Here is a 17,359-nt window from a genome sequence, read left to right on the forward strand (position 1 = left end):
TATTTGTGGGCAGTAGTGATGTCATTCATAGTAACAAAATATTGTCATACAGAAGAACACCAGTATTTTATATTAAAATACAATAATCTTGTTTTGTTGACTTGGATAGACAAAAACAAATCTCGAAGTGAAAGATATTTTCATAATGTTTGCATTTTTTTCAGAGTAAGGCAGAAAGTTTTTGTCAAATAAATCTTCAACACATGTTGAGTTGTACCCGTGACACATCAAAAATGTGGTATTCAAAATAAAATAATGTCATTTTTTCTGGGTGGTTATATCTGCCTGTCTACGCATGGATATATAAACTTGTGATTATTAAAAATTGGCATTAAATTACATTTTCCGAAAAAATACACTTATATTCTTAAATTGAATGAAATGTTTCGAGGGTGCATTAATATGGATCACAATAAAAATGAATTATTGGTTTTATTTTTTAATATAACTAATATAAGGGCCAAGGTGACACTCTAATAAACATAAAAAATAATTTTAGGGAAGTGTAATTTCAGTTTTAATTTTTTGCTACTTTGAAAACCTTACAGTATATGTCATTGACCCATATATTTGGATTTGTACATTTATCTGCTTTCATGTATTTTCTCTACAATGTATTTTGTATTTCTCTAACACTTTAAAGAGTGGGCTAAAATGTGTTTCTCCCACCGGGGTCAGGATGATCATGTTACCTAATGACATTGTATATAAGATGGTGGTTCATATATGTACATATGTCTTAATATATGTCTGAAGAAGAGCTTTGGCTTGAAACGTCACACACGGCTATACTGTATGGAGCTACAGAGTGTGGATTCTTTTCTGTCTTCATATTGTGTTTTTAATACCTGACCTTAATTTTTGGATGTGCGCAACTTTTCCCTCTACTTTGAACATTGAGAAATGCCATATCCATTTTTCCCATCGAGTCTTTCTTGGTGCACGACATGGAACATTTAATGGGATGGAGATCAGATTACTTATATAGTTATACAAGGAGTAGTACAGTTTGACTGATGGTTATTGGATCTCGCATGTTGCCTGTTGCGAATGTTAACTGGGATGAAATTAAACTGAAAACAGTTTAGAGAGTATTTGTTTAGTAGTCCAGGACCCTTGTAGTGACCATGACAGACTGTAGTAACCACACAAGCTATCAGCAGTAACTGATTTAACTGAATTTGTTCCATTGGCATGGATGATGTGATTACCTTGTGGAGGCATGGACTTTCTCAGTCAACTATGACAGTGTGTAGGATGGCAAAAGTCGATGATTGCAGAGAGAAAGTGTTCATCAATGTGGTTGGCAGGAATATGCAAAAACCACTGGACCAATTTTCATGAAACTCAGTGGAAGGGTGTACCATGGTCCAACTTAGAATCTGAATCACAGGGAGGGTCCATGGGCCACCCAAACACAGCCGGACTGGCCATTCACCTACATTCATTTTTTGGACTATGATTACGCAAAAACTACTAAACCAATTTTTATGAACCTCGGTGGAGGGGTGAAGCATTGGCCATTTTAGAACCCATTCACCCATTCATTCATTCATTTTGGCATGCACAGAGCCACGGAATGCATTCAGGGGTCTGTGCTCTCTGAGTACCAGTTCTTGTTGATATATTAGCAGTTGTTGATTAGAAGCAGTGATTTTGTTAGCTAGCTAACATTAACTAGTTTGTAAAATGTGTATTTGCTTAATGTTTATTAGCATGTCTGTAAAATTATTAGCATTTCTGTCTGCATGTTCACCCCATGTTTGCAAGAGTTTCCTCCCAAGAACCCAATACGAAAAACATGCAGAAGAACATTCTTCAGACCTGTCCCTGACCAGGACTTGAGCATTTGGACTTGGTCCCTGGGGTTCCACTGACGAGGCTGCCCACTGCTCCTGGCTGCCCCTGGAGGAGGACAGCTTGGATGGGGAAAAGGCAGAGGACAAATTCCACCGGAGACACCTGAAGAAAGCATGTGTGTGTTGTGTTTGCACAGCACTCACACATGTACTACTACTACTCCTCCTCCTACTACTACTACTGTGTGGTAAGTTAAAAAAAATAAAAAAAATAAAATGTGAAAATGTGAGAAAAAAATGTGAAAATGTGAAAAAAATTAGACTCTCAAGGTCCTGTAAAATGTTTATTTCCTTGAAAAGGCCCAAGATGACCCTCTGTTAATCTGAGGAGTAAATTAATCCAGCTCCATAAAGCAACCAGCCAGAGTACAGACCCACTGCTCTGTTGGACCAGAGCCTCAGTGCTTGTCCAGTCAGTCCTCCCTTTGTCCCCTTGATGCCCACGGATACAAATATCTCATAGTTATCTTTTTTCTATGAGTGGCTGCATATATTCTCTAATTCCCTTCTACCTCTCCACTCACTTATCTCATCATCAAGAGTAAAATGGAACATGACGAATCACTGAACCTACTGTGATTGCAGTTAAAGGGCTCTTAAAGGGCTCTTTACACCCTTGGTTAGCACCAAGATATCATGTTGAACTCAGAGTGAGTGCTCATCCATCTCTGCCATGCGGCGTCTCCAGGTTTCTTGCTACCCTTCCCCCTGATGTCTTTGGAGTGTGTCCCAAATCCTCCCTAACTGGCCTCTCCGGGGATGGACTCACGTTGTCTTCAGACTGCTGGCTGAGTTGATAAGCAGACACGCAGTCACGCACAGCCCGCAGCCAAGATTGGATGAATTACAATAGCAGGGGCCGTGGCTCTGCAGGCCTGGCGATACATGATTTTGCATATAGCAAAACTGTTTAAGTGATGAAAGCTGATTCTGACTTATGTTCAGTGACCCAAATTAAACAATAATATCTTATTATTAGGTCTGCTCACAGGCACGATTAGGCACAAGCTAGCTCTCCTCAGGCTTCTAAACCATGAGAATACATGTATCTATTCTCTGTCTCTAGACTATAGTTGGATAACTACAGAATAGTATTAGATGTGTCCATCCTCCAAAAAGCATCTTTACTCTATCGAATACAGTGAAAGAAAAATCCTTTGATTTTTATTTTTTAAAACTCATGATTTATAACTCATAGGCCTATAATATGGATTCTGTATCTGCATCCCCATATATAGCCTGCTTTAATTTCATCCCCCATAATTCTGAATGAGCCACGAGGGATGTGGGATTGGGTCAGGAAATACCAATGTGGAATGCTGTGGTCCTCTGAAGGCCTCCGCTGACAAGGGGGGCCTCTCTGAATGGCATGACTACTGGTGGGGAGTAGGAGACAGGTCCACTGATGCACCTACTGATCCCTCTCAGGCTGCTACAGCCTTTCAAAGCCAGGGAGAGAGGGGGGAGAGAGGGCTTGAAGGGAAAGATGAGTGTCGGAATACCTTTTTTCCCAGAGAGGAACTGGAGCTCAGCATTCCTGGCATTGCCACTGGCCGGCAAACAATCCAGACTCTATCCTGTGTGTGCCGGGAGACTGAATGGGCGCAGTGTCTGTGCCTGTGAGCCCCAGTTTGCCCAGCAAGGGAGAGCAGCCAACGGGCCAGTGCACCCAGGTCCCCGGGCCGACCCAGCTTCAGTCCCCCACCGCTAAACCAAACACCGGCCCGTCTGAGACAGCACTGTTGAGCCACCGCATGGGCTGACCACCGCTGAAAACACACTCCAGAAAATAAACAGCGCGAGGCCCAAGCAGAGCAAATATTGGATCAATTTGAGATAGACGAGGAAGGAGATGAACGCGTGTGCGAGGACGATGTTGAGGGGAGAGGGTAGGGAGGATGGGAGACGTAAACTCACACTCGGGTTATTTTCCCTCTGTTAATTGGTCGCATTCATCATTTTGAAGGCACTTGCAATGTTTTGTTAATGATTATCAGAAGGTAACAAATGTACTATTCCGACTCCTCTATTTGAGTGGAGGGAGTAAGGAGATTTAGAAATGACAGGAAAGACAAGAAAGAAAAATAGGGGGATAGATGCAGATGAGTGAGTGTGTGTGTGTGTGTGTGTGTGTGTGTGTGTGTGTGTGTGTGTGTGTGTGTGTGTGTGTGTGTCTGTGTGTGTGCGTGTGTGTGTGTGTATGTGTGTGTGTGTGTGTGGCACAAATATAGACTATTAGTCCAGGTAGAGACATGGATGTAGCGGGGAAGTGATTATCACTCGGCTAATCTCAGTGACTGAAGAGAGAGAGGTGTGTGTTACAGTTGCAGACCTATCCCCCCCCCACCCCTCCCTCCCCCCTACCACCCACCCCCTCCTCAACCTCCTCTGGAATGCTTGTGATATGGCTGCATAGTCTGTCTGCAGCTCCTTCGCACAATGCGCCACTTAACTCTTCGGGCGCTCTTTCAGTGAAACTGATTGCCCCTCAGAGCTGCAGAGAGGGAAAGACGAGCCTCCGGAGGTTAAAAAAAAAAGAAAAGAAAAATCAAAAGAACGGCCCGGCCCCAAGAGAGTAGTCTGACTATGACTCTGTGTCATTGTGTGTGGCTAACTGAGCTCATCTTTCGAGATGAATGTGGGAGCCGAAGCGAGAGGCCGCTCTCTCACCCAGGCTCCCGGGACAGAGGGGGTTAGAGGGTTAGCGTGGAGACAGCAGCAGGCCTGTCCACCCCCCCCCCCCCCCCCCCCACCGCCCCCCCAGCCTCACACACTCAGCCACACGTCCTCTCCTCTCCTCCGTCTCCTCAGTAGATCCAAAGTCGTTTCCCGCTGGTATCCAGCCTCCACCATGTGGCCGTCGGTCCCCATAAGGACACCCGCTGAGCCTTATATTAGAAGGGAACATCAACACACCCTGCGGAGCATTGCTTCTCTCTTGCTGCCATCATGCAACTCTGGAATAGCCGACGACGGAGCTGCATAGCCGAGGGCATTTCTGCAAAAAAGAAAAGAATATGAGTTTAGATCTGGTGCTTAGATTGAAAACATATTTGTTTTTCCTAAACTCATACGTTCTATTATTTTCCTAAACTCATACGTTCTATTATTAATACTATTATGAAACTTAATATTGAGATTAAAGCCCTGCTCCATTTCAGAGGGTTGCAAATGTTTCCAATCCATCAGGGTAGCTTATTTTATGAAATCCAATCCAAAACATAATATCACAAATGGAGGAAGGGTTTGTGTAAAATAATAATTTCATTAATCAGACGGTCCATTGCTCAACTGGTGTTTGTTCTCTCTCTCTGTTATCTTGGAGAGAACATACTTCATGCTCAGTACACGTTGTAACAATGTCAGCAAGTTGTGAACTCCAAATGGGAAATCCAAATGAGAAATGGTTATGGGTGATAGTACTTCCAATGTGCTGCTTGTTTATTTTTTCCCTCCACTCTCCCTGACGCCGGTTTGTCCTGGGGGGTTCTGCTCCTTGGCACCTTCCGTGTTGCCCATATGTGGGACAGTCTGCTTATGACTCACACCAATGGCCAACAGATGTGATGGGGAATGTCGAGGTTGTGTGTAGGCCTCACGGAGTAGCTGCTTGAGGGCTGGGGAGAGAGGCTATTCTCTAGACTCAGTCCACCTAAATTCTTGGTTTTTACACAATTCTGTTGCATAAACCGCTAGGGGTGCAGGCGTTAGCCGACCAGCCTGCAGTCAATAGCAGGAATGCAGAGAAGCCAATATATCACACCCGTAGGTGGGGGAATAGATCATTCCAAGGAAGATTTACAGCTGATATGGGATGGCGCACGATCAAACTGTCTGATACCTTTTATGATCTGATAGCTATGAGGCTAAGTGAAAGCCAGTGATTTAAGTCATGAGAGATGAGTGGGCCAGCCGCCTTGGGTCTAAGGAGATCCATATGTCCACCACAGCAGTCCTGGCTTAAAGAAAACTCCATATGCCAGCAGCAGTCTCGGGCAGCAAGGTTCTGAGAGTTCAATGGTCTTCTTTTCCCAGGGGTGGCGCTGGCATGGTGGAGTCTCAGGCTGTGTTGAAAGGAGAGTCCCCCGTTAACAGCCAGTGGCCTCTTTCGCTACAGTGTCCATTAATATTTATGAGAGAGCTCCTCGCCGGGGCCCAGGGGTGACAAACAGTGCGACCTTTCAGAAGGCTAAATGTTTACTGTGCCTGTCAGGAAGTGAGGCGGATAGGGGAGGGGACCTCGCCCGCTCCCTCTACCCACCCTACCCCCACCACCACCCCCTTCTAACTTAAATGAAAGCAAGCTGGTGTTTGGCCAAAGCAGATGTTCACCGATGGTTGCTGGAATAACATTAGTTTTTGCCTTTTGATGATGCGACGACATAGGCTACAACAGTGGTGTGAGTGTATGGAAGTGTGCTTCACCTCCACCTCCAGCATCGGCTACAAAGAGAGCTTTTGTGGCATTTCAAGACATGGCATTTCCATTCATTAACACTTTTCCAGAGTCGTCTCTCATACTCACGTTCAGCCTTCTCTTTGTTTAGTGACTACACCCTCCGTACTGTCTGGGTGTCCTCTTTAAGAACATTATTATTTTGAGTCAGAAAATGTCTCGCCAGGAGAAAAGTTCCTTCCCGTATGTGTCATGAAAACACAGAATGATTCTGTTGAGTTTTTAAAGTTAGGTATATTTGCACACCCAGAGTTTTGGGAGCAGTCATTCCAGAAATGGCCAGAGCCAGCCATTCTGCTCTATTTTTCAGAGGCAAACCCATAGCATCGTGGGAGGATGACAAACAAACAGACATCACCAAGGAGCCATGGCCACTCAGAAACAACTTGTTTCTACAAATACTTTCTCTGTAAGCTCCTGAAAATTGGCATGATCATGGAGGGTTGCCATGTAGGCCAATAAACTGCTTTATTGGAAAACTTCAACACCACTTCCTTCACAGCTCAGCAGTTAGGACTGAAATTAGGATCAATTTCATTCAATCATTCTCAAAGAAAGGCTACTTATTCATTTATTTGCCTTGACAGGCTTTTTTTTTTAGTTTATGGCTCCCCAGCGTGAAAAGCACAACATGGCTCTAACAGCTCTCTTTGATATAAAAAGAGTCTTTTGATGAGTTTACTTCCCTTCTAATTTCCTACGTCTTTAACCTCTCTCCCTGCTTAACACCCTGTCTTTCCTGGGGGGTTGGCTGATGCTGTCCATTCCTAACCTCTGTGTAAGAGTATAATTCCCTCAATGATTCATATACTGCGTGGATATGGCAAGAATGCTTTTAAACTTGTTAAAAACACATCACACACACACACACTCCTCTTTACATCTCTTAACTATCTTAGTGGAGAATTCAGTCCCTCATTTTGCATCATAGGAATGCATATTTCGTTTATCCCAGCCAGCAAGCTGGTGCTCTGGGAACCAACACATGGGCACCGATTAAGAGGATGTCCCACACCAACATACGTGGATGTACTGAGGAGGAACGCAGGAGTGGAGAGTTCTGGCTGGATGTATGGACAACCGAGAGGATTGGAGACTTCGCTGTCAAGCTCGTCTGAGGACAACCTAATGATACAGTATGTGTCCTGGTTTCCACAGCGGCCACCAGCACTGTGACAGTTGAGATGGGGGTGATGATGGCGAGGGCATCTCCTCCTGAACTCTTCCCATCATGCCACAGGTGGGTCCCGTCAACCTCTAAAACAGTCCAAATCAACCGGCATTCAAGCGGACAGCAACTCTGAGCTTGACAGGCAGACAGACAGACAGACAGACAGACAGACAGACAGACAGACAGACAGACAGACAGACAGACAGACAGACAGACAGACAGACAGACAGACAGACAGACAGATGAAGTTGCTGTCCAGAGCGAATGAGTCAGAGGGAGGAAAAAATTATAATGGGTCAAATTGAGCTCCAACCTCTGTGGTGGGAAGCTCACGGACTCTATTGGCATGATGTCAGCAGGCTGCCCACCCACATAGTGCAGGGCTGACAGGCAGGGATGAGCCATGGAAGCTGTTGCCACTGAGGGGGGAGGAGAATTACCACAGACTGAGAGAAGCCAGAGAGGGCCTCAGGGGTTAATAGCCATAATGCTCTCTACTGTGACCTTGCCTCATGTCAACATATTCAGTGCACCTACGGTGTGCTCTTTGGTCACTGGTACAGCAGCATTGCAATGTGCTATCCATTCCAATGTGTTTATATAGCACACTTTTGCTTCTCCATTTCCTAAAATTGAATAATCTTACTGATTTATTTAAGTCCTACGATATATTCACTTACTTTTATTAGCTTTATTATTCACATAGCATACACATTGTGACACCTTGACCCATTGTGTAAAAAGAAAGAAGCAATATAAATTACACTGAACTCTCTTTACAGAGGCCCATTAGGGATCTAAAATGAACACCATGGGAACAGCGTCTGTCAGGCTTTGTCGTGTCGCGCTAATTGCTATTCCACATTTCCCCCTCGCCATATAACTCAGCTCTCCGGATGAGTCATGAGGTCCAGCTCATGCAGCCCAGAAATCATCAGCTCGTTGAGGCAGCGAGACAACACGATGTCTCAATGGTGAACTTTATACAGTACGTGTTTATTCCAGTGGAAAGCTCCAAGGGTGCTCATTCCCGTGGTAATTCGAGATAAATGTCTTGACAGCCTACCTCAGACAGAAGGATTCTACCTGTCACAGTTCATTCTCACCCCTTAATCTCTCTAACAGACTTCTTCATTTAACAAAGTTTTGCCTGACACATGGAGGGTCTTTAGTTGCTGTTTTTTTATCCCTGTGTAATGACCAGGGACATTTTGTACCACTTACTGTATATCAGATGCAATAACTATTTAACAAGTGTGTCTTCCATCTTGCACCTCATTACCTGCCCTAGTAAATCACCAGAGCGAACACCATGCAAGTCATCAGGGTAGAGGTTTATAGACAAACACTCCTGTGTGGGAGAGACTGTTGGGGATGCCAATATGAGCATAGCTGACCAACACTACTGCATGAAATACAGCATGAAGAGTTCTCCCTAAGTGGAATGCAGTACTAGCTATCTCTCTACCCCCCGTCCTTGTCCACTCCACCACCTGGTCTCAGCTGCCTCCTCAGCCAAAACATACAGGGAGCCACTCATCCAAGACAGGCAGCGGCAATCTAGCCTTCTCACCGAGACACAGGGGGATAATGGGACCGAACGGATAATGTATAGGCTGGGGCGAAGGGGATTCCGTTTCCCATGGAAACGCACTGGGCGGCGAACAAGCAAGTGTTTGTGTGCGAGGCCTCGGTGTCTGGCAGATGGAACGCCCACGGAGCATGGATGAGAGAGAGAGAGGGAGAGGGAAGAATACAGAGGAAGGGAGAGAAGAGAGACAGTGAAGGGGGAGGGGCCCGGGCGAGGATGCCTTTACGAGTCACATCCTCAGACTTTGACAGATTTAAGCCTCTGCTTAGGCATACCAACAAGGACTGATGTGCTAGCCAGCCCATCCCATTCCAGCGGGATCTGATGTTTTATTCAGGTCTGTATGTCTGAACACTGTAGGAATATGTGAAGGAATAAAGAGATTGTACCATTTATACACTTTTGTCCATTTTTTTAATGATTTGAAAAGGAAATACCCTAATCTGAATATAGAAATGTACAGTAACCTGGGTGGGAAAATGTTCAAAAAACAGTTCTTACATAGCAACTACTCAAAAGATGTTGGTTGTTTTCAGGCACTTGGAATCACAACAGTCTTTTCCCCCACGCTACACAAGGGATTCATTCTTTGGTCCTTTCGTTTCCAAACAAGAAAGTCAGTTGAAACCACAGACAGAACAGAATACAGCTTTCTGGTTTCTTTTAAGTTATTTACATTTCCCTATGCATCCCTCTCAACGTCTACTAAACTGGGGAGCAGAAGAGCACCCCAGTCACGTTTTGCCCTTCTTTGTACATTGTAGGACCTCTGATCCTGCACAGTACACACAACAAACAATGCTGGTTTTGAAATAGCAACAAATAATAAAAACATTATTATAACGGCTCGAATCACATTTACAGCAGTATTCATAGATATAACTTAGTGGAATGGGTTGCAAATGAAGATTTGGCAAAAAAAAAAGATACAATACATAATTTTCCTCTTTTTTTTGTGCTCAGTGGGACTACCACAACAAGCCACAATGCTACTGTACAGATGTACGGAGATCCCTACCTCACTGCTCAGCTCACATTTACAGAAGACCAAAACTAAAAGCTTAAAAACACATTAAAGAAAAAAAAAAGTCCTGACCCTCTATTGCTCAGCTGCAGGGCAGCCATGTCTGATAAGAGTTACTGCAGCTGGCCATGGGTGACTGAACGCGCGCCACATAGTAGTTGCTGAAGTTGACGTCTCTGACGTATGGCGCGGGCTGGTAGTAGCAGGTGATGTTGGAGAGGGCCGGGATGGCATTCTGCTCGGCCATCACCCGCAGCGCCAGTGCAGAGATCAGCGCCAGCGTCTGCCGACGCTCGTGGCCCATCAGGCACACGGTGCTCTCGTCCACCACGCTCCTCAGCGTCACCAGGCACTCGTAGCGCTTGTGCTCCATGCCCACAAAGTGGTTCTGCAGATAGGCCTCCAGCTTCCTCTGCTGCTCACCAATGTCGGGGAAGTCGATGAAGAAGCGTGAACACATGTAACGCTGCAGCTGCTTCATCTGGGCCTCGGAAGCCGGGCGGAATCCCCGCACCAGCAGGTGGCAGTACTTCAGCAGTCCACCTCCTCGGATCTCCTCCGGGGTGCGCGTGGCAATAGTCTTGGTGCGGAGGTGGCTGAGGGCTTCTTCGAAGTCCCCGAACATGCTTTCCCCCAGCACGGTGGGGTGGAAGCTCTCAGACATGGCCGTCTCCGAACAGCGGTCAAAGAGCAGCAGCGAGTCCAGAGTGATCTGGAAGGAGTCCACGCTGAACTCAAACTGCCTGCGCAGGGAGTCCACGAACTTCAGCTCCACGTTCTTGCCTGTGTTGTTGGACAGTGAGATGAGGCTCCAGCGGTCCGTGTCGTTGCATACCTTCACCAGCTTCTGGACATAGGCCTCCTTCAGCGCCAGGGCCGATATGCGCTCCCGGCTCACCCCCTCCGGCAGGAACTCCACCAGGCTGTCCAGAACCACGTCCTTCACCAGGCGGAAGGTCTTGTCATCGGTCAGATTCAGGCCGAAGATCAGGTCCAGGTCCTTGTAGCCCAAACCCGTGTCCTGGTGGAGAACATAGCTGGCCGCTGAACCGTTGAGCTTCACATCTCGCACCACCACACCGCACTCCTCCAGTCGAGCCCTGACCACCTGGAGCACAGACAGAGACAGAGAGAGAGAGAGAGAAATATGTGTGAGGGATCTGTATCCACAGGCACAGAAATCTAGGTGACTCACCAGAACAAATCCTGCGCAGAAAGTGCAGGCCAGAGCAAGTAAAAACAGAGCTCCTTGATATGGTAATATTCACATTTCAATCATGTTCACTAAAATGACATTTTTGAACAAAAATGTCATAAAGGGCTTGAATCCTTTCATGCCCCACGGATGAAAATAAACGGTGGTTGCAACAAGAACATGTAATACATTTATTTTTTGCAAGGTTTTTTCTTTTGGTACACCAAGAACATAACATAAATGACCAAACCAAACAAATTAAATCACAATAAAGAAGCCAAACAAACAGTCCATTGACGGCCACCTGCCTTTTGTTAACGTTCTGTTCAAGTCTGTCAGCTACAGCTCTGTCCTACAGATACTGCTGTATGCAGCGTTCTGCTAGCAAGGACAGATATCTCCAAAGAAAGAGGAGTATGGTCTGTTCATCCATGGAGATTACATCTGGGAAAAATGTTAAGCGATTGCATGTCTTTTTCAAGAGACTCTGCACCATTTCCACTGGAGGAACTCCAGCTGACCTAAAAGGTTATCTATACATAACAAAGTAGTGAGACTTTGAGAAAAGAAGGGAGTTCAGTTGTGAACTTTTAAACTCATGATTGCCCCATGCTGAGAACATATTTTCCCTTTCCAGTCATATAAACAGACTTTGGCAAAGAAACTGTTGGTCTGGTTATTGGATCACATCACACTGCTGGGGTACTTAAGACAAATTGATGAGCTGATGGCAGCTGCTGTGATGTTCTGGAGACATTTCCTGTCTATTGCCTCACTCTCAAGGGACCACGCTGAGGAACGCAAGAAAGTGGGTCAATGATTAACAGATTGTTCCGATTCAAAACGATGCAGTCACAATGACAATATTGAGCCCTTCTCAATGAGTGCCTCTTCCTCTGGCCACATACAAACTATTTTAATCCTCCAGGTCAGATCTCACAAGGTAAGCCTGAGACAGACATACAGATAGGCTGTGCCCCCACCCTTCACCTTCAAATACCCTTGTTCTTGTTGGTAGCGTACATTTTTATTGCAAGGGGTACTTTGCCAGTTTAGTTTAGGAGGCTAGCAGAGAACAAACAGAAAATACATTATCCGATACATTAAACTGTATTGGCTTCATTGCTTTGGCATTGAATGGTCCCTTCAACTGGTTTAGGGTTCAATTCAATAATTTTACGTTACTTATCCCCCATCCCACCATCCCGAAGACAGCGAAAACTAAATGTTGTAGGCACATTGTTTAGACTGTTACGCAATCCTGAACGTGATAGTTACCCTCTTACTTGAACCATGAAGACAATGAAAAAAACACACTTCCATTAAATGGTAAAGGTCAAGAAATAAAAAAGTGATTGTTTACGGGTCGTGAAATTACATGGAATTGATTTTCCAGTGAACTCAGTTAATGGAGAGCCATTCATCTGTGTTTTTTCCAGTGAGGAAAGCAATGTGTTTATATTGGTAACCCAACCCCTCGAAACAGATGGTCAGCGAGAAAAAAACTACCCAGAATATTAATGACACGTTCTTTTTCCAGCCAAAACAACACTGGAATATTAACCATTTCCTGGTATTTCAATTCCAATTATGTTTTATCTAATAGCACATAGCAATCGTTAATCCATTAAACAATGCTCTACTTGTGTCAGTTCAAACCATGACAGGAAAAAAACAGAGGAGTAGTGTCTAAAGTGGACACCTTGTCCTGAGGGAATGCTCCACTGAATACTGTGTCCACAGAAAAAAAAAAAACGGGAACAGGATTTCACAACTCGACAACTGGTCAGTGGTCTACCCTGAGCCGTTGAGAAAAAGAGTAGAGTCCACACACTGGAGCATATAGAAAATGTTAATGTTCCCAATAGTTTATTAAATATTGACATTTCAATCTTATTCGGTCTTCATCAGAAGATCTACCCTGAGCAGTTCCCATGTTTTCCTCTAACATCTCTGACAGGCACTTGATCAGTTGCATCGAGGGTCCCCCAGGAGTGAGTTGGGAATAGCAGCCCCCTCTTCCCCCCTCACCTACTCCAGCAGCCATAAAGCAGGCCAGGACATTCCCACGTTCCACAGAAGCACCTGGTGAACCCAGAAAGGGGGGGACACTTCCGCAAACGTCGATCTAGAGACTTGTAAAAGACCCACAAACAGACCAGACTGTCTGGTGTTGACTACGCCTTGGCGATACACACATACAGTCTCCCTCTCTCTTTTTCTCTCTCTTTACTCTCTCTTCCTCTAACTGTCTATCTCTGCTTTCCTACTTGAAGTCTGACTAGTTTCCATTTTGCATTTCATGTGTTGTTGCCTGCATATGTTTTATTATTTCAGTTAGAAACAGGACAGCTGTTTGCAAACCCATAGTCCCCTTCACACCCATAAGAGCACTGGGCAGGCCCTGCCAAGAAAATGGCAGCTGTGAATTACCATTCTTGGACCCTCATATCTACACCAGGCCCAGGTCAGCCCAGACATACATCACCTTAATGGAGTAAAAAGAGGCCAGATGATGGGGTTTTTTAAAGATGTGATTGACTTACTTGACTTTTCTTGACATGGGTGGTCATGTCACCTGTACAGTCATCTAGGTCTGAATGAGGCCCATACAGACTACAAGCCCTATACTGTAACTGCTGCTATGAAGCATCTCTGTGAAGTGGCAGCTTTTATGAAACTTCATTAATTTAGTATCTCTCCTATAAAGTGAAAATAGATTATATCAGACATCCATTAATGGGAGAAATGTTGTCATCTTACCACTATACACATAAACTACTTCACAAAGAATTTGTTAAAACCTCAAAAGGCATAGTGTGGCTAATTGGTTACATGCAAGGGCATGTGGTGTCGTTCCCTACAACAATAAGCTGCCTGAGGGGTTGGCTTACAGTCTGGCCGGAGCTGGACTGGAATCATGCGACTTGTCCACACGTACCACATTGATACCTTGTCAGCCCTGATCCGCTGGCCCACTGTTACCGCTCAGACTAATCCAGTTTTTCACATTTGGCTCCACCAGACATGCCACCACCCAGGAAAGTGGAACCCCATTTCCAGTAATCTCATAATGGTGAAACTAGATATACACAACAGCTCTCCACCCTTGGGCCTATTGTCCAATCTTCAGCCTAAATTTGCCTAGAGCAAAGCTGAAAAAATGCATCTCCAGGCCAACCAAAACAGGTTAGCGTCCGTGCCTAAGCCCCCAGAATCCCACTCCACAAGTTATGTAACCTGGAGTATTCTGAATCTGCTTTTGTCATCACAACTAACTGTGGAGGGTAGTTCCTCAAACAACAAAAATGCTTGTCTCTTCATCCAATAATTAAATCATGCATGTCTAATGCCATATCCATCCAGGGCGCTTAAAGTATCTGGACATTCAGAGGCATGGCTGAGGCCACACATCAAAGCAGAAGGTGTCAGGAACAGTGAGGGTTCTCATTTAGTACTCCCACACAGAGGATTGAGTCCTACCACAAACAGATGTTGTCTAGATGAGGGGTTTTAACTGACACCCCATAGAAAGCACCTCAAAACGCACCATGGAAAAGAAAATATTTGTGGGTCTCTGTTTTCCATGGGATTGCGGGGGCAAGGAAAACCCATATTTGGGATATACCCCCTAATGCGTAGTGCAGATGGTACTGTATAGGCGTGGGTGGTTATAGTGTCGCTTGGGGAGTTTCAAGAAGTGTGTTATTGTATAAGGATATAAAGGATAGTGTGTAAGTCTAAGACAGGTCAAATGAAAAGGTAATGTGTTGGAGAAAAGTGTAAAGTCATCCATCCAATTGTAAGTCATAACACCTCAATTCTCCCTTTGCCTGGATGAAAGTCATTTCACAAGACCTATGAAATAGAAATTCTTAAATCTTAACGCAATACAGGCGCAAATTATGTGATTATCAGGTTTTGTATCTTAATAAAGAAGTCCCCATCCCCAACTCAAGTGTGTGTCGCAGAAAGAGAGATTGCACGAGGACACTGCCAACTAATGCATATGCTACCAAAATACAATGTCTTCACTGAGACCTCTCTCTCTCTCACACACGCACACACATGTGTGAATGCACGCAGGCACGCATGCACACACACGCATGCACACACACACATACACACACACACAACAATCTCTTTCTCACATATAGCCTACATATACTTTTTTTTTTTTTTTTTTTTAATTCAGAGATAGGCTATATAACAATCCAGAGATAATGGAGAGAGAGAGAGAGAGAGAGAGAGAGAGAGAGAGAGAGAGAGAGAGAGAGAGAGAGAGAGAGAGAGAGAGAGAGAGAGAGAGAGAGAGAGGAGAATTCACAGTGAAGAGTTGGTTCTGTCATGGTGCCAAGTCTTTACAGGACAGACACAGCCTACACCATAGTTTTAATAGAACAAGTAATTGGAAATGCGCTACTGAATAGCATTTCAATGCGTCACTTTAAACCTTTACAGACTACGTTCGCTCACACCAACTCGCTGGTTTGGGAGAAAAATTAACACGCGCAAAATAAACTTTACAGCAAACATTCCACTCAAAAATACAATAGTTCTATTTTTAAAAGATTATTGAAGAACACACGTGCAGGGTAAATACTGCAGTGGTTTCATAATTGACAGCTTTCCCCGCACGCGCCAGAAAAGCGATCAAACCCGTGAACTCACCTGGACTATCTGCCGGGGTTGGACGGAGAGCGTGGGGAAGTTTCCACGTCCGTGAATAGGGACGCTCTCTCCGAGGATGGAGTCCAGACGCTGCACCTGATCCCAAGTCAACACACAGAACCGCCGACTCTGCTCCGACGCATCACCGGAGGACATGACGATGTGACTCGAAGAGATGTCCAAACCTGCTGTTTGTTTTGCGGATGGAATATGTACAGTACCAGAGCAATCTCCCCAAATCTAAACAATTCTTCAAATTAGAATGAAATCTTCAAATATAAATTGACTCCTCTGTGGTGCCTCTCGGATTTCACTTGAAACAGGAGTTTGCAAATGACTCAAAGTGACAAATTTAATGAATGGACACGAGTAAACGGCAGGCTATCAATGCGCATCTCCAAATATTCCTCTCACTGTGGTACAATTCAGTCTCTCTAATTCACTCCGAGGCATACAGACGGGTTTTACGAAGATGAGATTAACATAAGCGTCCCCATTGGCTGGACAGTAGGTTTATGAATACTTCAGCATACAGACGACTACATCCAGCCCTGCGCACACCCATTTCCCTTGCGTCAGAGTTACAGGCACTGCCATTGGATACTCCAGAGATGAAGTCCGCATCCGCGCCGTGACGAACACAACAATTTGTCCAGGTGCAAGATGTTATCTAACACCCTGGTTGATAACACCTCAATAAGCACTTTCTAAAGCAGGAAAATTTATCCATATGTCCTGTTGGGATGTTGAAATAATCTCTGCCATTTGCAAACATTGGAGTGGGTGAGTTTGCCTCACATCATGCATACACAGAAAGAAAGAAAAACTTGGTAGATGTTCAAACTTATTTTGGTATTTCTATAGCTATAACTTAAGTTTCATACCGGATTCTGTATGCTAACCAACAGACATGAAAAGGATTTCCTTATTTATGAAGAGGGCAGATGTAGAGACATGACAGTTGACTGACTTAGTTCCTTGTCCAGCCTTCCCTATTCCAAGGAATGGGTGTGCCAGCAAGCTAACAAGAGTGACAATTAATAATACACACACACACACACACACACACACATTGAGAGATGGGCTGAATCCCAGCAGGATTACAGCGTTGACAGGTCCAACAGGCAATTTTTCAACAGGTTTTACGATTTAAAGATACCAATAGAGGATCTGACATAGAGCAAGAGCAGACAACACTCACACATTGCAGGGGGGTTCTGCTCTGCTCTGTTCTTCAGAGAGAGGCTGATTATCTCCACATGTCTGTGAAACAAATGCTATATTTAGGCTGTTACAACAACAAACTGATTTATTTCAAGTGCTCAATCAGTGGAATGACAGAAAAGGGAGGTTTTAGTCCTTTCTGTCATCTAATGGCGCGTTCCAGGCAAC

At 44.7% G+C, this 17,359-nt stretch overlaps 1 protein-coding gene across 1 annotated transcript; it reads right to left on the reverse strand.

Annotated features, from left to right (window-relative positions):
* Positions 1–9,557: 9,557 nt before the first annotated feature.
* tent5bb (terminal nucleotidyltransferase 5Bb) lies at positions 9,558–16,285 on the reverse strand. The gene is made up of 2 exons (XM_084455680.1): positions 15,968–16,285; positions 9,558–11,209 (listed from the first exon to the last, which is right to left on the reverse strand). The coding sequence occupies exons 1-2, from the start codon at positions 16,121–16,123 to the stop codon at positions 10,184–10,186; spliced, it is 1,182 nt and encodes a 393-aa protein (XP_084311806.1). The 5' UTR covers positions 16,124–16,285; the 3' UTR covers positions 9,558–10,183.
* Between the last annotated feature and the right edge of the window lie 1,074 nt (positions 16,286–17,359).

Source organism: Borostomias antarcticus, assembly GCF_949987555.1.
Source record: "Borostomias antarcticus genome assembly, chromosome: 21".
Classification (NCBI taxonomy): domain Eukaryota; kingdom Metazoa; phylum Chordata; class Actinopteri; order Stomiiformes; family Stomiidae; genus Borostomias; species Borostomias antarcticus.